At 59.3% G+C, this 20,591-nt stretch overlaps 2 protein-coding genes across 8 annotated transcripts in view; one reads left to right on the top strand and one right to left on the bottom strand.

The window, feature by feature from the left end:
- The window catches only part of BOP1 (BOP1 ribosomal biogenesis factor), a 66,003-nt gene extending 60,745 nt beyond the window's left edge, over window positions 1-5,258 (top strand). The window contains exons 7-16 of the mRNA XM_081874230.1: window positions 381-593; window positions 780-941; window positions 1,465-1,545; window positions 1,764-1,833; window positions 1,962-2,094; window positions 3,069-3,249; window positions 3,523-3,811; window positions 4,070-4,154; window positions 4,768-4,875; window positions 4,989-5,258. Of these exons, the coding sequence (XP_081730356.1) occupies window positions 381-593; window positions 780-941; window positions 1,465-1,545; window positions 1,764-1,833; window positions 1,962-2,094; window positions 3,069-3,249; window positions 3,523-3,811; window positions 4,070-4,154; window positions 4,768-4,875; window positions 4,989-5,142 (1,476 nt within the window). The 3' untranslated portion in view covers window positions 5,143-5,258. The remainder of the gene's footprint in view (window positions 1-380; window positions 594-779; window positions 942-1,464; window positions 1,546-1,763; window positions 1,834-1,961; window positions 2,095-3,068; window positions 3,250-3,522; window positions 3,812-4,069; window positions 4,155-4,767; window positions 4,876-4,988) is intronic.
- Window positions 5,259-5,677: 419 nt separating this feature from the next.
- The window catches only part of MROH1 (maestro heat like repeat family member 1), a 56,958-nt gene continuing 42,044 nt past the window's right edge, over window positions 5,678-20,591 (bottom strand). For all 7 annotated transcript variants that reach the window (XM_081873950.1, XM_081873956.1, XM_081873955.1 and 4 more), the window contains 15 exons: window positions 19,247-19,382; window positions 18,277-18,389; window positions 17,886-18,038; window positions 16,622-16,776; window positions 15,575-15,740; window positions 14,550-14,746; window positions 12,615-12,752; window positions 11,600-11,714; window positions 10,387-10,533; window positions 9,930-10,118; window positions 9,214-9,369; window positions 8,979-9,113; window positions 8,045-8,147; window positions 7,852-7,917; window positions 5,678-6,356 (listed from right to left, as the gene is read on the bottom strand). In XM_081873950.1, the coding sequence (XP_081730076.1) occupies window positions 6,271-6,356; window positions 7,852-7,917; window positions 8,045-8,147; window positions 8,979-9,113; window positions 9,214-9,369; window positions 9,930-10,118; window positions 10,387-10,533; window positions 11,600-11,714; window positions 12,615-12,752; window positions 14,550-14,746; window positions 15,575-15,740; window positions 16,622-16,776; window positions 17,886-18,038; window positions 18,277-18,389; window positions 19,247-19,382 (2,055 nt within the window). In that variant the 3' untranslated portion in view covers window positions 5,678-6,270. The remainder of the gene's footprint in view (window positions 6,357-7,851; window positions 7,918-8,044; window positions 8,148-8,978; window positions 9,114-9,213; window positions 9,370-9,929; window positions 10,119-10,386; window positions 10,534-11,599; window positions 11,715-12,614; window positions 12,753-14,549; window positions 14,747-15,574; window positions 15,741-16,621; window positions 16,777-17,885; window positions 18,039-18,276; window positions 18,390-19,246; window positions 19,383-20,591) is intronic.

The following is a 20,591-nucleotide window of genomic DNA, read 5'->3' as shown; positions in this document are numbered from 1 at the left end:
GAATCCACATGATCCACGGGTCATCCATGGGCCGGATCTTGAGGGCAATTGGGCCGGATGCGGCCCACAGCCGTAGTTTGCTGACCCCTGATTTAGGCAGTTAGGAAAGCTTAAATGTACCTGAGCAAGAAGAAAGTTTGTTGGCTGGAACACATTAAAACAAGGAAATAGTGTTAAAAAGCAGGTTCCTAGGAAGGAGTCGATTCTGTGGCCCCACTTGAGGAAAAGAGACTCATCAGCTCCGTCTCTGGCCAAGAGGAGCCTTGAGCACAATGAAGGCAGCCTCTTCCCAGGTTCTCCTTCCACCCACAGCGAGGAACAGGCAGCTCTCTCTCCTTTGCCAGGAGCTGCTTCCTTACTGAGCAGGTCCCCATTTGCAGGTCTCCAAGTTGGTCCACGCCATCAAGATGGGCTGGATCAAGCCCCGGAAGCCCAAGGAGGACACGCCGGCTTTCTATGACCTTTGGGCTCAGGAAGATCCCAATTCCATCCTGGGGCGGCACAAGATGCATGTTCCTGCCCCCAAGCTCCCTCTGCCCGGCCATGAGGAATCGTACAACCCTCCGCCAGAATACCTCCCTACTGAGGAAGAGGTGAGCCGGCAGGAGGGGGAGCAGGCTGGGGCGGCCGGGGTGTGCGTGTTTGGATCAGGGAAAGAGAGTCTGTGGGCCCCACTCAGGTGGGGAAGCGGAACACGCAGAGGGTCTCCTGGGGTCCCATCTCCAGCTGCTTTTCTACTTCCAGGTGACCTCGGTCTCTTTCTCTCCCTCTTCCTGCAGAAGCTGGCCTGGGAGCAGCAGGAGCCTTCGGAGCGCAAGCTGAACTTTGTGCCCCGCCGGCATGACTGTCTGCGCCGGGTGCCTGCCTACCCCCGCTTCATCCACGAGCGATTTGAGCGCTGCCTGGACCTCTACCTCTGCCCACGCCAGAGGAAGATGCGGGTGTGTAGAAGCCGCGGGTCTCTCCCAGGGTGGGGGCGGCCGAAAATGCAGGTCGGCTGGCACCAAGGCCTGCTGCCTGCCTCCCCTGGGTGGGACAGGTTTATGAACAAATGAAGGAATATGCCACTCACCTTCCCAAATGGCTTCTAAGCAGCTTGCAAGTACAAAATCCACACCAAATTAAAATCCACAGTAGCGTCAAAACATTAAACACATCCATAAAATGTACACTAACACAAGGCAGTTAAGGGGCAGGACTGGAAGAGTCGCCACCTGAGATGCTGGTGTGCAGGAGAGTGGCAGGGCTTGCAGTCACAAAGCTGAGACTGCAAAGGTCGGTCCGGCTTCTAGAGGCAGACATCTCCTCCGGAAGGAGGAGGTGGCAGGGATATGCCCCCCTGGGAGCCTGCGCAAAGGGGTATGGCCTCTCCCCTCAAGGCAAGCCGCCTTCCTGGAGCAGAAGGCCCCGTGGAAGGCGGGAGCCCTTTGCATGCCGTGTGCTCACAGCTTCCTTCTCTTCTAGGTCAATGTGGATCCTGAGGATTTGATCCCCAAACTGCCCAAGCCGCGGGATCTGCAGCCGTTCCCCACCGTGCAGGCCTTGGTAAGGCTTCGGAGGGACCCCACCAGGGGGAGGCAGGGCCCCCTCTGCTTCCCTCTCTGGCTTTTATGCTGTGGGTGGGAGCAGGGTATAGAAGGGAAGAGGCAGCCAGGGGTCTAGTACTGCCCTAGTCAGTGGAGTGGGCAGTGAGAGCACCGTGTGAGGAGTCTCTGGCCCATCTTTCCAGCCTTGCCTGCTTCACTCCCTCCTTCTCTCGCCAGGTCTATCGTGGCCACACCAGCCTGGTGCGCTGCCTCAGCGTCTCCCCCAGTGGACAGTGGCTGGCCTCAGGTAAGCAGCGGCTCTGGAGGGGCACCGGGAGCACAGGCCGCTTCTCGGTGGGGAGGGGAGCAGGGCCCACTTACCCTCTGGGAAGAGGCAGACAGCTCCCTGCCCACCCTCATCCTGGTTGTGCGCAGGTTCCGATGACGGGACGGTGAAGTTCTGGGAGGTCTGCACGGCCCGGTGTGTGAAGACCCTCCCAGTGGAAGGCGCAGTGAAGAGCTTGGCTTGGAACCCCAACCCCACCGTCTGCCTGGTGGGCATTGCCGTGTGAGTACCCTCGCCCTTCTGGGAGCAGCCAAGGCGGAGAAGGAAGGAAGGCAGCAGGGTCTCTGAAGGATGTGCGGACGGGGCTCTTCTGGCTGGGTGAATAGCACAAAAGGGATCCTAAGCGAAAGGCCGGCTGGTGCTTGGTGTCCTTAGGGAAGCAGTCACAAATAAAACTGCCCATGTCGCCCTGGCAGGGCCTTTACACAAACCTTGTGGCAGCTCAGCTAGAGATGCTGAGCACAGTCCTGCCACCACCTCAAAAGGAGGAGATGGTGCAGCTGGGAAGGGTGCCTGCCATGGGGCCCTTCTGCATGGGGCTACTCTTAACTAGTGGGGGAAGTGACAGCGTAGTTTGTGAACTCTTGAGAGAGGACAAATGCACAGACACCCCCAGGACCCTCGAACTCGGGGCAGGGGGGAGAGGGAGGTCATCCCATGAAGCTGTTTGCCAGGAGACGCAGGAGACAGAGGAGGAGCCCCTTCTTCACACAGCAGGGGGTCTATTGCTGCTGCAAGATGCGCTGAGTGCCTGCTTAGGTAGCTCCGAAAGAGGGCTGTGAGCGTTCGTGCATGGAGGAAGGGCAGTCTTGCGCAGGTTGGCTGGATGGGAGGTCCAGGGGCAGAGGCAGCCTGTGCCACCAAAAGGCTTGGGCAGGTGGACAGCAGAAGAGGGCTACTCCCACCGTGTCCTGCTTGTGGGGAACCTGTGGCACATCTGGCCGGCCTCTGGTTCCGTCTGTTAAAATGTTTGCATGCCCCCTTTTGGCAGCTTTCAGAACAGCCAGTGAAACTGGCCCCAGAACGTGGGACTTGAGGAGCCCCTTCTGATCCTGCCCACCCAGGGTGTCCTTGCGCCACAAGCCAGGTTTCATCTGGGGGCTTCTGCAGCTCCAGGCCACATTCTCTGTGCCCCTGGGACTCAGCAAGCACAGTGTCCTCCTCCTCACCTTTGTTTTCCATTCCCCGCCTTGCAGGGAGCAGTCAGTGCTCCTGGTGAACCCCTGCCTTGGGGACAAGCTGCTGTATGGGGCCACTGACCAGCTTCTGGATGCCTACGTGGCCCCCGAGGAGGAGCGGCCACAGCCTGTCACCTGGGAGGAGGCAACTGGAGAGGAGAGGAGCCGGGGCCTGCGCCTCATTGTCCGGCATGGGAAGGTACCCGAGGAGAGGAAGGGGGGCTTTGGAGCCCAGGCTGGGAGGAGGCTTTTGCTATGGGGGTTGGGGCTGGACTCTCCCTGCTCTGTTAAGCCCAAAGCAAGGAGGGGAGCCCCCTCTCTGCTTATGAACCTTATTTCCCAGGGGGCCATATCCCTGCCACCTCCTCCTTCCGGAGGAGATGTCTGCCTTATTTATGTCTCATCTAAGAAACGGTGCTTGTGATGAATTTTGCCTGAGCACCGAGAGCCTTGTCTTGCCTCCCTCCTGCAGTCCCTGAAGCAGGTGACCTGGCACGCAAAAGGCGACTACTTTGCCACGGTGGTGCAGGACAACAGCCACCTGCAGGTGCTGATCCACCAGGCCAGCAAACGCTGGAGCCAGGCGCCCTTCCGGCGCAGCAAGGGCCAGGTGCAGCGCGTCCTCTTCCACCCGCTGAGGCCCTTCTTCTTCGTGGCCACGCAGCGCTTCATCCGCGTCTACAACCTCCTCAAGCAGGAGCTCACCAAGAAGCTGCACGCCAACTGCCAGTGGGTCTCCAGTGTGGCCCTCCATCCGGCAGGTGAGCAGAGCCTGGGGGGGCGGCAGCAGCGTCCACGGGGAAGACCCACTTGGCACATGGGGGGGGCAGCTGGACCGGGGTGGGCGTGGTGGGCCCTCCAAGGGGGAGGTGCCTGCCCGCTGCCCAAGAGGATGAGTTATGCCTCGCCTCCCCTGGGTGCTGCCCTTGCCCGCTGGGGCCAGACTGGAGCTGCAGTGCTCGGGCATCCTTAGGGGGAGAGGCCCCTGCTGAAGGCTCCCTGCTTCCTTCCCCCCTCAGGTGACAACCTGATCTGCGGCAGCTACGACAGCAAACTCGCCTGGTTTGATCTGGACCTGTCCACCAAGCCCTACCGGGTGCTGAGGTCAGTCAGCAGAGAAGCCAGGGATGGGTGCAGGGCCAAGCCGGATCTTGGTGGAGGGCCTCTAGGCTCCCCCCTTTCCCACCCACCGCCCAAAGACCTGCAGCTGCCCTTGACTGGCCAGGCAGCACCCTCTTCCTGCCCCACCCCCCGCCTGTGTGGCTGCAGAGACGAGCAGGCAGGTTCAGCCCCCTCCTGTATCCACTCCAGCTGTGGATCTCAATTCACCCCCCCATTTGCCAGCAGAACTGTTGGTGGTCTGACTCTTCCCTCCCCGTGCAGAGAAGCCCAACAGGTTGCCTGCAAGTCGGTGGTGCCCTCTTGTCTTGAGAAGGGCCCTGAAAGGGATCTTACAATGGCCCCCCATTGGGATAGTTGCTGGAGTGCGAGGCAGACCTCCCTTGGCCAGACTCCCTGCCTCTGTCCCACCGTAGACTCACATTTGCACAGATTGACTGCGTCTCCCTCACACACACGCTTGCTGGCAGAAGGAGGGGTGAGAGGCAAAGAAATCCCCCAACCCTTTCCTTGCACGGAGGTTCTCCTGCTGGCGCTTGCGAAGCAGTAGAGGAGCACCGCCGTGGCTGGATGAGGTTGACCTTCTCTCTCCCGGCAGGCACCACAAGGCAGCGCTGAGGGCCGTGGCTTTCCACCCGCACTACCCGCTCTTTGCCTCTGGCTCAGACGACGGCAGCGTCATCGTTTGCCATGGCATGGTTTACAAGTGAGTAGGAGGGTGAGGGTGGGGGGTAGAAGGATTGTTGGGGGAAACCCTCCTGCATAAGAGCCAGTGTGTGAGAGGGAATCAAACTCCTTTCCCCCCCCTCCCCAATGCAGTGACCTGCTTCAGAATCCGCTCATCGTTCCGGTGAAAGTGCTGAAGGGCCATGCGCTGACCCACGACCTGGGGGTCCTGGACGTCGTCTTCCACCCCAGCCAGCCCTGGGTCTTCTCTGCAGGCGCAGATGCCACCGTCCGGCTCTTCACGTAACCTCCCTCCCCGGGTGGGACTGCGCATCCTGACTCGCTTTCCCAGGGCAGCGGAAGTGCCCTGGGCAGAGACTGAAGCCTGCAATACTTGTTTTATGATTAAATGGTTTAGATACATGATTGTGGATGGGCTCCTTTGTCCCAGGAAAGGAAGGATTCCTTAAAAATAGAGGGCAGATCTGACGGTGGCCTCAAGGAAGGTCTTCATGCTCAACTATTTTTATTATTTACACCTTTACATTGGAATACAGCTATGCATGGCCCTGAGGGTCATCTAGTCCAACCTGCTGCAATGCAGGAATCTCAGCTAAAGCATCCCTGTCGGAGGCCATCCAGCCTCTGCTTAAAACATTCCAAGGGAGTCTGACCTACTTCTCAAACACCACTTGCCCTCAGAAAGTTCTTTCTGATGTTTTGTTGGAATCTCTTTTTTGGTAACTTGAAGCCATGGGTTCGAGTCCTACCCTCCAGAGCAGGTCTACAAAATCCTTTGCAAAGTTCTGGTCCCCAATAGCCAAGGAAGCCTTGACACGGCGTTTCTGAGAAGCAAATACTTTATTAAAAATAGGTTGTCTGGTTTTATGTACAAATTCTGAGGAACAATGGATGAACCTGTGGAAGCTCTCGGAAGGGGCAGGAGAGAGAGTGCAGGAGGGGAGGGTCTTGCCAGTTCCTCTGTGCACAGGGGGAGAAGTGCCCCCGCTTCTCCCCAAAGTCCCAGATCCGTGTTAAGAGCAGCAGATAGTCCACACCTGATGGGGGGGGGGGGAGAGGGAGAAGAAGCCCGTGGAGGTGGAAGAGGCAGCACTGGAAAGGGTTTTTCTGTGCTCTGGTGCCTGGACCAGCCGGCTCATGCAGAGCAGCTCTGGCCTGTCCCTCGGGGGGGGGGGGTGCGCTTGGGACACGTGACTACGGACTGTACAAGTGGGGGTCGTGGTGCCGCCGGAAGAGTCCTGGGGTCGTGGGCCTCCCCTGCCCCAGGCGGAGGGCATTCAGTGAGTGCTGTGGAAGACGTGAGGTGCCTGGAAGAGGCCTTCTGCAGGCCCAGGCGGGTTTGAGGTGCAGCAGGGAGGAAGATCGTCCGGTGAAGACGGCCTGCCAGGGTCCCACACGGGATGCTCGGAGGCCCTCAAACAATCCTGACGAGGCGGCCCAGGGTCTCGGCCACCTTCACCCGCACGGCTGTCACTGGGTCCTTCAGCAGCACAGTCAGAGCTGGGGGGGGGAGCAGAGTCCGTCAGCAAGAAGCCAAGCGACTCCCTTCGCTGGGCAAGATGCAAGCTTGGGCCCAAGTGGCCCTTATTATCCTCGGCCTCCCGTGTGCCCTCAGACTCCTCCACCCCAAGACCCCCAACTGGGCCCTATCCTGCTTTGGAGCCAGAGCCCCACTCTGCGACCTGGCGGGCCAGACGGCACGCAGCCTGGCAAACCCCGCCAGAGCCTCCGAAGGGCCCTGGGCCGCTCCGCCTGCTGGCACAGACCCAACTGCGAAGGGGAGCGCACGCCAAGAGTTCCTCTCGAGCAGCAGAGATACAATAATATTTTTCCAGTAGCATGTTTACACTGCAAATCCGAGACTCTCGCGTCCCTGCAGAGCAAACGAGGCGGCCTGATTTATGTGCGGAGCCGCTTCCCGTGGCTCAGCACTGGCCAGCTGCAGGAGCTCCCCCCGGGGGGCGCTGGCAGGCAGAGCGCCTCCCGCGCAATACGGGAAGCTGCGGTGACCCCATCCGGAGCCTGGCCTCCCCGCTCCCCAATTGCATCCCCCACTCCGGCAAACAGACGGGCCTCTCTTCAGGACCACTCCAACAGCCAACGGAAAGATAGTTTTCCCTTTTTTAGTGGTTTTTAAGCTCTGCTGGAAAGCTCAGAGATTTTCCGAGTCTTACTCGAAGCGATGAGGTCACTGCTGACAAGGAAAAACAGCCCCGAAATCCAGGAAAGTTCGTTACTCAAACTGGCTTCCTCTGCTGCGCTTTGAATGGCAGGTCCCTGCTCAGGGAGGGGCATGCGCTGGGCATGTCTGATCGCCCCACTTCACATCGCTGGGCCTCCAGCCCCAGCACGCCTGAGGGCAGCCAGAGGTGCAGGTGACCCGCCCCCCCATGTCCCCAGGTCCCACCCAAAGGACAGGCAGCCCTCGCCTGCAATGCCCGGGTGGTCCCTGGCTGTGTGCTGTCTGCACTTTGCAGAAGGGATTCCAGCTCTCTTCAGTTCCCACCTCCCCACAGACACAACCCTCATTAACAACCTCCTTGTATAGGAAGACCAATAAAGGGGGCGATGGTCCCCAAGGAAGAGAAGGAGAACATTTGGCCCATTAGCACAGCACGCATGCTTGGTCCGTGACCTGCATTTTCCTGCCTCCTTCCGAGATGGGTGTCAAGGCCGACTCTGCCTCCACTGAACCTCAGGTGGAGACACTTCCCTGCCAGCCTCTGCCACCTGCAGGCTGCCTCTGCCCCAGAACCCCAGTGCCCAGCTGCAAGGGCAAGGCAAGCCTAGCAAAAGCCCCCCCCCCCCCCGGAGCTGCCGCCCTCACCCCTGCCAGGGGGCACCAAATTTTGAGCACCCTGGAAGGGCACCACAGCAGGAAAGACCAGCCTCAGCTGCCAAAGGGACGGGAGCCGGCCTTGGGCACCAGGAACCACCTGGGTGGAGGGGGGAGACCTTGGGCGGCAAAGCGCCCTGCGCCAGCCCTGAGACTCACCGGCAATGAGCTCATCCAGGTCCAGCTGTTGGCTGTGCTCTCTGTCCACGTGGAGAACAAGGAAGCCTGGAAGGGAGGACAAGAGGGTGACACTCGGGGCAACACAAGGGCCAATCCCCTGATGCCCCCCCAGCTGGGGGACAAAGGGGTGGCCAGGAACCGCTCTGCCCAGGGTGCCCCTTGCCCGCCTCACCTACAAACATGGGGGCAGCCGCCCGGATGTCCGGCCAGTTGCTCTTGAAGTAGAAGAGGTTTGTGGCCACCAGGCGACTCAGCGTGTCGGGGTAAGACTGCATCTGCCAAGAGAGAGGGGAGACCCAGCGGAGGTGAGCAGTCAGTGCTGGAGGGGAGACCCCCCTCCTCCCAGGAGGAGAGTCCGTCCACCTGCTCCCCCCCCCCCGGCCCCACCAGACCTGGAGGAAGGGAACAGCAGAGACTTCTCTCTTCACCACCCCCCCCTCCCAACATCACCCACCCAGAGTAAGGGGATGTTCTGCTTCTATTGCCTGCCCCATTTGTTCCCCAACCCACTTTGGAGTCCTTTGAAGCCCTCAACAGGACCTCTCAAGAACGGCTCCCACCACCGTGAGCCCAGCTGAGCTCTCAGGGCAAACGTCCGAGGCTCTGCTCAGCGTCCGATTTGGAAGACGGGCACGAGCGACGGGGCCTTTTCAGCCAGGGCACCAGGGCTGCTCCTTTGCCATCTGGGTTGCCACAACACTCGGGCTGTGTGAGGCTACTTGCTTCACTGGGGATCTGGCCTGGCATAAACCAAGGTGGTTTTTCTTGCCTTTTAACTCCTTTTTTTAAAATATTGTTTATTAGACTTGCTAGGCACTCACTAGAAAAATATCCGAGTGGCTTTCAAAATGTTAACAGCTAAAGGTACAGCAGAGAGACACAGGGGGGATAGATGATAATAAAAGCATTGCAGTGGTCCAGAAACAGACTGGGTAAAATTTAGAAAGGTGGCTACCAGTCCAGAGGGGGTCTCTGGACAAAAAGTAAAAACATTTCTGAGGCCGAGAGGGGGACTCCCTGCTGTGCCACCTCGGAGGGAGGGCTTGGGGGCCATGCGCTCTGATCAGGCAGGGTCTCCGCTACCCCGCCCCCCACTTCATACTCACCAGGTGTTTGCAGACGTCATTCATGAACTCGCCATAGTGGAGGCTCCGGTCCTCATGAAGGTGGTTTTGGAACATGTCGCAAAGGATGGGGCAGCCCATGCTGGGGCCACACTGGCGCAGCGCAAACTTGCAAGCCTGCAAGGAGGACATGGGGGCGGCCTGTCAGCTGCCCCAAGAGCAAATCCTGCCCCCCCCCCGTGCCAGCCACAGCCCCTCCAACCGAAGAGAGACGCACCTTGACAACCTCTGGCTTTGGGTCCTGCAGGTGAAGCAGCAGAGTGACCAGCCCATTCAGGATCTGCTCAAAGAAAGCCTCTTCGCAGCTGCCGGCACTGAACTTGGTCAGGTGGCCAAAGAGGAGGATGGACGACCGGCGGAGTTCGTGCTTCTCCTGCAAGCAAAGCAGCGCCAGCTGTTGGGCTGTGGTGAAAGCGGCCCAGGGAGGGCCCTGCCCCGTCCTCTGCCATCCAGCCTCCTCAGGGTGGTGTCACAAGAGACCAGGGCCCTGAGGGACAGAGCTGTTCCGCCTGGCCTTTGGTTTGGACTCAGTCTGACCCTTATGTTTCCTTCCCCTTATGGTTTTGATGAGGCTGCATTTTAAATTGCATTTTAACCTGTACTTTAAATTGTCCCCCCCCCCCCATTATGTTTTTACTGTCATTTTACTGTTGTTAGCTGCCCTGAGCCTGGCTCTGGCAGGGGAGGGTGGGGTATAAATAAAATTTATTATTATTATTAATAATAATAATATTAAACACAAGCTCCCCCACAGCCACAAACCAAGGTCCCCACCACCCCCCTCCAGCAGGGAAGGATCCAAACCTGCCTCAGGAAGAGCTCTGGGGTGCTGTTTCTCCCCCGCCCTCCCCCAGGGGCTGAGCTGCCTTCTGCCCCAGCTGCCCCTTGGCCAGGGCATCATCCAGGCCAGCTTCCCCTCCTGGAAGCGCTTACGCTATCGAAGAAGGGCCGGATGCGGATGGCGATGTGGAGCAGCATGGAGCGGACGTCCCTCTCCTCCAGAAAGCCCAGGATCTTGGCGAGGCCCCCCATGGCTTCCAGGGCCACGAGGCTGTGGGGGTCGTCCTTGTCGTCCATGCCGTTCATCATGGAAGCCAGGAGCTGAGCCCCATGACGCCTCACCTGCAAGGGGGCACAAACCGGTCACCGTCAGTGGCAGTGCCAGGGGTGGGTGCGCCCCAGCGCCTCTGCTGCAGTTGCTGCCCCTCAGACCAGGGTGGCAGCACTGATCCAGAGGGGGCCAGGGCCAAAGCCCACCCTGGCACCCCTCCTGTGCCCAAGGAAGAGCAGCCTCGTCCTGGCAGATATTGGAGAGGAGGAAAGGGGAGGTGCCTGCCCCCCCCCGAGCAGGGGAGGCAGAGGGGGCCCATCCACTGGCATCTGCCCTCACCTTCTCTGGCGAGCCCGAAGCCATGTTGCCCAAGCCGCGCAGGGCCAGCATCCTCACAGAGGTGCAGGGGTCCCTCTGCCGGGCCGTCATGCTGTCCATCACGGACGCCAGCAGGACCAGGTCGTTCACCACGTTGCTGCTGAGGAGCTGAAAGGCGCAAGCGGTGAGCACAGAGACACAGCCAGAGACACACCGGCCACCCTCCCCAGAGTCCGAGTCTGCAGCTCCCCTTGAGGCGCCCCAGGACCCCCCACCTTCCAGAGGAGGCTCCTCAGGGTCAGGCCAGAAGGGAGAAGGACCAAGGTCCCCCCCCCCAGCCCTGCTCTCTGGCCTCGGAGCCTTTCCTGGCCAGACGCCTCCCTCTGTCCCTGGCACATCGGGTGAGAGTGGAGGGCAGCTCACACCTCATCACCTTCCTGAGGGGACTGGGGGGGCCGCAGGCGCCTGCTCCTCAGAGCTGCTATTTTAAAGCTTCAGCCGGACGGCTGGCCCAGGCAGGCAGCCAGCCCTTCGGCTCTGGGCCCACATCCAGCCGCTCAGTCCCAGGCCACTCCATCAGCGGAGACGCGGAGAGGCGCTTTATGAGCCAGGATCAAGCCGGGCAGCGACAAGGCCACTTGGAAAGCCCCAGCTGGAGGTGGAGAGTCAGGCAAGGAGGTATAGGGGTTACAGCAGCAGCAGCAGGGAGGGAGGGGGGCCTAACACAGCAGCTGGACTCCATTCCTCAGAGTGGCATGGCAGGAGCGATGAAGCGATGCGTTGCTGGCTGCTGGGACTGAGGGGCAGGCTTCCCTCTGGCGGGAAAAAGGGAGCTAAGAGGCAGAGCCCCTGCCTTGCATGCAGTGGGTCCCAGGTTCAGTCCCCACTGGCAGTCGTTCCTGCTGCTGCCAGTCAGTGCAGGCAATAGGGAGCAAGACAGGGAAAGGCAGCTTCCCAGGTTCCGCTTAAACAGCAGTCTTGGCTAGGGAGGGCCCCCCTTGGCCACCTTCCTACCAGTCTACTAGTCAGGGGTGGGGGGAGAGGACAAATATTCGGAGAGTCTCCAGGGAGGGGTCCATGGCCACAACACACACAGACACTGCCAGACTAGAAGCTCTTGGCAGTCTCCCCCTTTGCAGTTTCCCCTCTCATCACTGCCTTCCCCATCCTGGCTAAGGCCAACAGCAGGACCCCCAGCAGGAGGACCCCCCCCCCGGCCCCTTCGTGGACCCACCTCCGCAAAGAAGGCCGTGGTGGTCAAGCGCTGGCTGTCGTAGATGCTGTTCAGCATGGGGGAGAGGGTCTTCACAATCAGGGGCAGCTTGGGCCCAGCGTGCTTCGCCATGGCGCTGCGGAAGGAGAGGGCACCCACCCCAATTGAGAACGCCTCTCGCCACGTAGGGGGCAGCCCCCTCATGCCAGCTCTGCTCCTTGGGAATCGGGAGGGGAAGGGGCTCCCATGTCCACCACTGCTTCCCCCTCCTAATGACTCCACAGCCCTGCCAGGAGATTCAGCCCAGCGGCTCTTCCTCTCCTGTCTCCCTGCCATCTCCCTGAGCTCCGCTCAGTCCCAGGGCCAAATTGGGAGGCTCAGTAGCCAAGAGCCTGGGGTGCAAAGAGAGATAACCAGAACTGACTGAATGCTGCCCACCCCCAGGGCAACAGGACAGGATGTATGTCTCTGGGATTGGCAAACAGGTTTCTTGGGATTGCAGCAAGCATCTCAACACAAGAGCCTTCCGCTCCTGGCCTGATTGTGCCTGACTTGGCGAGAGTCCGGGACACGGGTGGCGCTGTGGGTTAAACCACAGAGCCTAGGGCTTGCCGATCAGAAGGTCAGCGGTTCGAATCCACACAACGGGGTGAGCTCCCGTTGCTCGGTCCCTGCTCCTGCCAACCTAGCAGTTCGAAAGCACATAAAGTGCAAGTAGATAAATAGGTACCACTCCGGCGGGAAGATAAACGGCGTTTCCGTGCGTTGCTCTGGTTCGCCAGAAGTGGCTTAGTCATGCTGGCCACATGACCCGGAAGCTGGATGCTGGCTCCCTCGGCCAATAAAGCGAGGTGAGTGCTGCAACCCCAGAGTCGGCCACGACTGGACCTAATGGTCAGGGGTCCCTTGACCTATACCTTGGCGAGAGGCCAGGAACTGGTCCCAGGCTCTTCCAGCTGAGCCATGTCCCCCTGCCGAGGGCAGCCCCAGGAGACGGACTCAAGCGGGCAGAGCCCCAGAAGATGGGCTCACTCACCTGGCCAGGACGGCGACGCCATCGTGGTGCCTCTCCACGCTTCTCAGGGACTCCCAGCCGCCTGAGGCCGACACTGCCCTGGCCACCTCTTCGCTGCCCCCCTGCATCAGCATGGCCTTGAGGGTCTCCACAGCAGAGCTTGGGGGGGGGGGGAGAGAGAGAAAAGGTCCACTCGATTCTGCCTCTGAGAGAGGGGAGGGTGGGGGAGAGGGGCCGGATCCATGGCTCCTGCCACCCCAGGCACCTCTTGGAGGTGCTCAAGGCTGTCGGCCGCAACGCTAAGAAGCCCCGGGTGGCTGGCACGGCTGCTCAGAGGAGGTTTTGCCTGCATTAGTGTTTTATGGGGGTGGGATTATTGCGCCGTGAGCGGAGCGTGACATCTGGAAAACGTCCATTGTCCCGTCACACTAAGCCCAAAATATGAGGGGAGGATATGATGATTTGGGGTCCCCCGAAACAGGAAACCAGCATTCGCACACAGGCCAGGAGGGCAGCCTGCTCTTCTTCACCAGCGTCCGAGAGGAGAGACAGGTGCCCTTCTCTGGACCCAGCCTGGCTACGTGGGGGGAAGGGGGACCTGGCATGGAGACTCCCGTCTTGCCCAGAGCCTCCAGTCATTGCCAGGATCTGGCTCACCAACCAGTTGGGAATCTGTTTGCTGTCTGCACACAGCTCTGGTGGAACACACCAAGGGAGTTTGCCGACTCCGACCGGGGAGGGGGGTGATTCTGTGGTCCCCCAGGGATGTTGCTGGACTCCCAGCATCCCTTTCCACTGGCCCCGCTGGGAGTCCAAGAACCTCTGGAGGACAGCAGGCACCCCCTCTCTGGCGCAGGGAAAGGAAGCCAGGAGTTGGGGCAGCGAAGCCAAAGTTGTGCCTTGCCTGCCGGTAGCCCAGTGAGGTGCACCCACCACCCCTGGGAGGCTGACCCTGTGGGCTTCTAAGTGGAGCAGCCAACTTGAAATGGCGCAGAAGCGGTGAGCGCCCACAGGCACACGGGCCAAGGGACCCCCTGGCCAAACAGACCCTTCCCTCCCATGCCAAAGGGCCCTTGGCAGGCGAATGCCGCTGTGGCCCCTGGACGGGCGTTGGCACCAGTAAGAAATACGATCACATTGAAGCACCCAGTGCAGCCGCTGCCTGCCAGGCCAAGGTGCCAGGGGGAGCCAGGGGGCGCAGGGCCCCCCCCCTCCAGCCGATGCAAGTGGCGCAGGAGCACCACACTCTGCACGCAGGGGAAACACCTGCTGCGTCTGACACTGCCCCACAGAAACCAAAAAGCAAGCCCCACCTCCCTGAGGAGGGGCAGGGAGTGGATGAAGGAAGTGCAGGCGATGGCCAGAGGTGCCCAATGCCCCCCCCCCCAGGGACAAGGCATCCACAGCACTGCTGCTCTGCATGTCGCAGGGGGGAGAGCCAGGCTGCCAGCGATTCACAGCAAGGCTGCTTTGAACGTGCATCTCCCCCCACCTCCCAAAATTCCATTTTTATTGAGGAAAACGCTTCCCTGGCCCGTGCAGCACTGAGCAGCTCCTCCCTGCCTTGCTGGAGAGGCAGACGTAACCCAACCCGGCAGCCGTGAGAGACAGAGAGAGAGCGAGGGCACCTCTGCACGCACCATGCAAAGAATGCGAAGGCAAAAACCACAAGCCAGGCTGCAACAGGAAGAGCGATTTAATATTTCCTGATTTAGGGGGAGGCGAGTGTGTGGAAAGCGAGGGGGGAGCTAATCCCCCCGCCGAGGTCAGGCCTGCCTTCATACCTAATACGTTATGGGCCGTGGCGCATTACCCAACCATCAGATTATGTGCGGAGACCTCGCTGCTGCTGCTGCTGCCGCTGCCGCCGTGTTGGTGAAAAAAACAAACCCCCAACAAAATCAGTTCCACATGGCAGGTAGAGGGAGGCAGCTCAGGGGGCTGGCCCAACGGTACCTGCAGGGGTCCAGCGGCCGGAGGGGCTGCCCGCGGCCGGCGCTCTTCCTCTCCTTGGACTGCATGTTCTTGGGGAGATGGACGCCCACCGTGCAGCTGACCCGGAGCAGGAGGGAGACGAAGAGCTCCGCGTAGAGGCCCACAATGGCCTGGCCACACTCCGGGACAGACATGATCTCATGCAGAGCGCATGTGGCCTGGAGGGGGGAGAGGGGAGGTCAGGAGGGGGCACCTAGAGCCGGGAGAGGCACCCTGGGGCGCTCAAGCAGGCTGCCCCCAAGGCAGAGGGCTCAAACGTCCCTGGGGCTTTCTGGGGGGCAGGAGGTAACCCCTTTCCACAGCTTGAGCCCCACAAGGAAACCCCGGGAGCCTTTGCTGCCGGCCAGTGTGGAGAGATGGGCCTGCTCTGCTCTTGGGGGCCCCCCAAGTGTTGGCTGCTGGGAGGCAGGTGGGGCTGAAGAGCAACGCGCAGGTCTGAAGGCTGAAGCAGAACTCCTCGGGGTCAAGCAACCACAGCAGACACACTCCAATTTGTGTGTGTGTTGCATCTTGCTGCCGTGGCCACTTGAAAGCGGAGAGGCTGGGCTGCTCCTGAACAATGGCCCTGGGGTGGGCCAGGGGGGGTTGCAGGGGCCGGGGTTGGCTTTCAAGCATGACGGATCCGCTGGCATCTGCGTCTGGTTCGGCGGAGGAGGAGGAAATTTTCACAGCTGCTTTCCTGCTCACAGAGCTGCCAAGCGGCGGCGTTTATTTTCTTGGGGGGATAAAACGCAAAGCGATCTCCCTGGAGGACGAACACCTGAGAGGGCCTTTATGAGCCGGCGGATTAGCGCTAATAGGCATTATATGGCAAGGCCTCTTTTCCAGGGACCAGGCCTGGCACAGACACCCGGGGGGAGGAAATGAGGGCAGCGGAGGGGGCGCGGCAGCAGCCCAGGTGTGGGGGGCAGGGGGGGGCAAGGAAGAGGCAGGAGGAGGAGGAGGAGGAGGAGCAGGGCTTCTTAGCAAGCAGGCCGGACACTCACCGCCAGGGGGAAGAAAGTGGCCACGCGCTCGGAGCCGCTGCCCCGCAAGAAAGACTTGTTCTCTTTGTAGGGGACGTCCCGATTCACTTTCTCCAGGAGCAGCTCCAAGACCTGGGTGGCGAGGGGGGGCTCCGAGGCCAGGGCCCGCCACATCAGGCAGCTGCAGCTGAAATGGGGAAGGGGGAGGGGGAGGCCAGCGTCAGAGGATCCCCAGGACAAGGAGCGTCTCCACCCCCATCGTTCTGCCCGGACGCTGAGGTCCAGCGCCGAGGGCCTTCTGGCGGTTCCCTCCCTGCGAGAAGCAAAGCTACAGGGAACCAGGCAGAGGGCCTTCTCAGTGGTGGCACCCGCCCTGTGGAACGCCCTCCCATCAGATGTCAAAGAGAAGAACAACTACCTGACATTTAGAAGACATCTGAAGGCAGCCCTGTTCAGGGAAGTTTTTAATGTGTGACATTTTATTGTATTTTTAATCTTTGTTGGAAGCCGCCCAGAGTGGCTGGGGAGACCCAGCCAGATGGGTGGGTACGAATAATAAATTATTACTATTATTATTATAAGGCTGTGGGAAGAAGAGCTTGCTCTGGGAGACGGGGAGCCATGTGCTTTTGGGCATCAGCCAGAAACAGGGGCTCCCCCAGCCCAGAATGCTCAGTCGCAGGCTCTTCTGGCTCCAGCTCCTGACCCAGCAGAGCTCCCTCCCCCCCCCCCACTTGGACTCGCAGTCCCTGGGGCTGAACCCAAGAGGGGCTCCAAAGAGCCACAGCCAGAGCCCTGGCAGGAGAGACCCTCTGGGCTGCAGGAAGCAGACATGTGAAGGGGCAAGAGAGAGAGAGACCCCCTTGGGCACCATCAGGGCTTCCTCCTGGCCTGTCTGACCTCAGTCGGAGCCTTCCTGAGGGTTGTGTGCCACCTCCTTACCGTGGGGGGAGAGAAGGGAGACGGGGAGAAAAGCCCCCCCTTTAGCGAGGCCACCAGGAGCAGCTGCAGCAGTGGCAAAGGCTTTGGCCAAAGGGCTCCAGCGGATGCAGGTGCAGAGCTGCCTACCTGTCCAAGGGCAGAGGGTTGCCCAGGAGGCTGGAGACCACAGCGGCCTTGTGCTGCGTGGCCAGGATGTGGACCGTCTGCTGGGCCGCCTTCCGGACAGCCTCCTCCTCCACCTCCTGCAGCTTGGAGTGCACCATCGCCAGGATCTCCGGCACCTGCGGGGGCACAGGGGGCTCAGCGATGTTGGCTACTGTGTGTTGCCACTGTGCAGTGCTCTTGGAGTCACAAGACTCTGTTTACATTCCAGAGACATTCCAGACTGTTGGAAGTCTCACGGAAGACAGGAGACGGATGTGATGTTCCTGGTTTCCCGTTCCTTTGTTTTTCAGTTGCTCTCTGCTCTCACAGAGAGAGGATGTATTTTCTTTTCTGTCTGCGTAGTTAGGAATAAAACACTCTTTAGCCCTGTAGCTCATACTATCTCGTCCTTCCCTGTGCTGGATACTCTGCATAATGGGGGAATGTGCCTGAGCCTCACGTCGGAGGAGATTCCAAAGGACTCGACCGGAGGAGTAGTAGCTCGGTTGTAGCACAAGTCCGACAAGCAACTGCCGCGACAGGCACCCTGCAGGCAGAGCAGCAGGAGGGAGGGACCCCTCAGCTCCATCCTCCCCCTAGGGTAGCCTTTCTCAGCCTGTGGCTCCCCAGATGTTGTTGGACTACAACTCCCATCACCCCTAGCTAACAAGGCCAGAGCTCAGGGATGATGGGAGTTGTAGTCCAACATCATCTGGGGACCCACAGGTTGAGAACCGCTGCCCTAGGGGGAGCACGTAAGGGCTTCTGGAGTCCCCGTTGCTTCAACGCCACTGCAGAGGCACCCCTCCCCCTTGGCACTTGTTGCCAACTCCTCTACAAGAATGCAGGAATCACAACTGAAACTCCTGCGACAGGGGAAACCTGTTAGGGATGATTTGGTAGCAACCCCTGCATTGCAGGGGGTTGGACTCATAGCTGTCAACGTTTCCCCTTTTTTACGAGAAATTCCCTTATTCCGAATAGGATTCCTTGCAAGAAAAGGGAAAAGTTGACAGCTATGGTTGGACTAGACAACCCTGGGGGGTGTCTCTTCCAATTCTACAATTCTTTCATTACGAAGGGGCAGCACAGAGAAGCCCGCCGAGCCTCTGCCCCAAAGACCCAGGATCCCAATCCAGGGAGAGGGGGGCCCCTCGAGTCTTCCTCCTAGCACCCATGGACATTCAAGAGCCCAAGGTGGGAGGGAGGGAGGGAGGGAGGGGAGCCCCCCCCACCTCCGCCTCACCTTCTCCAGCAGGACAGCCCCACGCTCCTTCAGGAGGGAGTTGACCACCACGGTGGCTGCGCGGGAACAGTTCTTGTCCGGATCCGCCAAGCCCTCCAGCATGGAGAGGAGGAGGCTGAGCAGCTGGTCGGGGGGGAGGCGCTTGGCTATTACCTGTTGGGCCAAGCAATAATAATAATAATAATTTATTATTTGTACCCCACCCATCTGGCTCGACTTCCCCAGCCACTCTGGGCGCCTTCCAACAAAGATTAAAAATACATTAAAAGAAGGGCAGGAACTCATCAGGCCAGGAACCGGCCCAGCTGCCCCAGGAGACCAAGGGGAAGCCCCCGACCCCCTCGGGCAACAAGTGCCCCCCCTGCCCAGGCTGAGCATCTCAGGGTCCCACCTTGGCTATGTTGCAGCAGGCCTGGAAGAGGGTGTTGACGTCGGGGTCTCTCAGGCCGGTCTTCAGGGCTTTCAGCTTCTCCAAAGACTCATCCTTATGATCTCGAGCAAACCCTGTGCGGACGAAGAAGGGCAGCCAGGTCTTTGGGGGCATCAGGGGGGCATTTGCCCCTCTGGGCCACACAGCTGCCCTTCCAGGACCATCTCCCCCCTCCCCTGCAAGCCCCCTTGGCAATCCCAGCAGCTCCTGCCTGCGAAAGCGATATACCCCCCTCTGCTGTCCAGAGAAGGAACCAGCATCCCAAACAACTGCTGCTCTTCATCTTTTTTTGGGGGGGGGTACTGGACTGAGTGCCAACAAGTTCAAGGGAAAGGATGAGATCAAGTTCTGCAGTTCCCACTCATTTTGCTTTCCCCCCACCAGGAAAAACAAGGCAGGTGGGAGGCAGGAGATGGGAGCAAGCCCTGGTTAAAGAACTCTTTCATTGAATTTGGGATTTTAATGAATTGCTTTCCGTAAAGTTTGACAATAGAAACACATGAATGCAATGTCAAGTCCAGATACAGAGACACGCAAATCACTTAAAAGGCTGGTTGACAAAGCAAAGTCCTCATTGGGCCCCAGAAAGGCCCCTGTATGGGATGTCACAGGAGGGAGATCACATGGGGCGGGCTGTTTGTGCATCGTATGCAAGGGGCCCTCCTGGGGAGATGGGATCTGCAGGGGTCCCCGAGATTGGGGTACGGAAGGGGGATCCTTGTGCTAAGCTGCGCAAGGCTTCCTGCAGCTGGACCAGCACCTTGGACTCAGGCTTGGCAGAGCCAAGTACTGCAGAGGCCAGGCTGGCCCTACAGAGGAAGAGAGGGAGGGGAAAGGGGATCATCAGCCGGACAGAGACATCCCACAAGGAAGTTTTGTGCATTTGCCCCCCGCCGCCCCCCAAGAAACAAGCGCTGGCCCTGGCTCTTACCCTCATAGTACAGCTGGATGTACAAAAGGCTGTGGACACAGTCGACCGCGTGCTGGCGGGTGCCGGCCAGGGAGTCGGTGCAGCGGGGGGCGAAGAGCGCGATCAGCAGCCCCACGTTGTAGAAAGGGACCACCGTCTGGGCACAGGGAACACAAGGCACCAGGGAGGCCCATTGAGAGCACGGCGGCAAGGGGGCTGCCATGCCATGCCCCAGTTACAGTCCCCACAAGGGGGCAGCACTGGGCCACAACAACCTGAACCACTGTTGGTCAAACTCACGCAAGCCAGCAGGGCCAAGGGCTCACAGGAGCCCCCCAGGAGCCAGAGAGAGCCCCAAACTCTGTGCAAGGCAGCAGGTGGCTCACCACTCTTGCAAGAGCTTGGCTCGCATCGGGAGCTCTTTGGGCACAGAAGGGGCAGGCGCCCTGCAGAATGCCCACCCGTCAAATGATGATGATGATGGATGGTGATGATGATGATAATAATAATAAATAAATAAAAATAAAAATAAAGCTTTATTGTCATTGTACAACCTGTGTACAATGAAATTAAATGAGTAAAATGAAAATCAGATAGGTGGGACTTGCGGAAGCCCACTTAACAATGTTTAGAAAAATAAGGCTATTACAAGAACTTGTCCGTATTGTTTGTCTTTTCTGCTTGTGCTTTTTATTTGTGTTATAAAATGAATAAATTTTTTTGGGGGGGGAAACACACAAAAAAACCAATGAAATTAAACGAGTCTCCCTCCCCCCGCCAAACAATCTCTTCTTGAACAATACACCACCTCGTAAATCAATTTCGCTATGTTATTTTCCATTCAGCAGCCTAACAGCCCACGGATAGAAGCTGTTTTTTAGCCTGTTGGTACAGCTGATTATACTTTTATATCTCCTGCACGAGGGCAGAAGTTTAAAGAGGTGCTGGCCGGGGTGTGAGTCATCCCTGAGAATTTTTCTCGCAAGGAGATAAACAGCTCTATGACATTCAGAAGATATCTGAAGGCAGCCCTGGGCAGGGAAGCTTTTAATATATGAGGTCTTCCTTTTTATATTCTGTTGGAAGCCGCCTAGAGTGGTTGGGGCAACCCAGTCCGATGGGTGAGTTACAATTATTATAATGATTGAATAAACTGAGCACTGTGAATGGCAGTTCTCTGCCACATGCACAGTCCAGTCAGGCGCGAGGTTTCACACTCTCCACCAGGCACCACGCAGCCAGGGGTGGAGCTGGGGAGACACAGCCAGTGTGCCACACTGGGAGGGCTGTGGGCAGCACCAGGCGGGCACCAGGCCCTGCTCCCCGGTGGCTCTGGGTCTGGTGCCAATGCGAGGGACTGCAAACG

The sequence above is a fragment of the Podarcis erhardii genome (assembly GCF_964252035.2).
Source record: "Podarcis erhardii genome assembly, chromosome: 8".
Classification (NCBI taxonomy): domain Eukaryota; kingdom Metazoa; phylum Chordata; class Lepidosauria; order Squamata; family Lacertidae; genus Podarcis; species Podarcis erhardii.
This window is presented reverse-complemented; position numbering and strand designations above follow the sequence as displayed.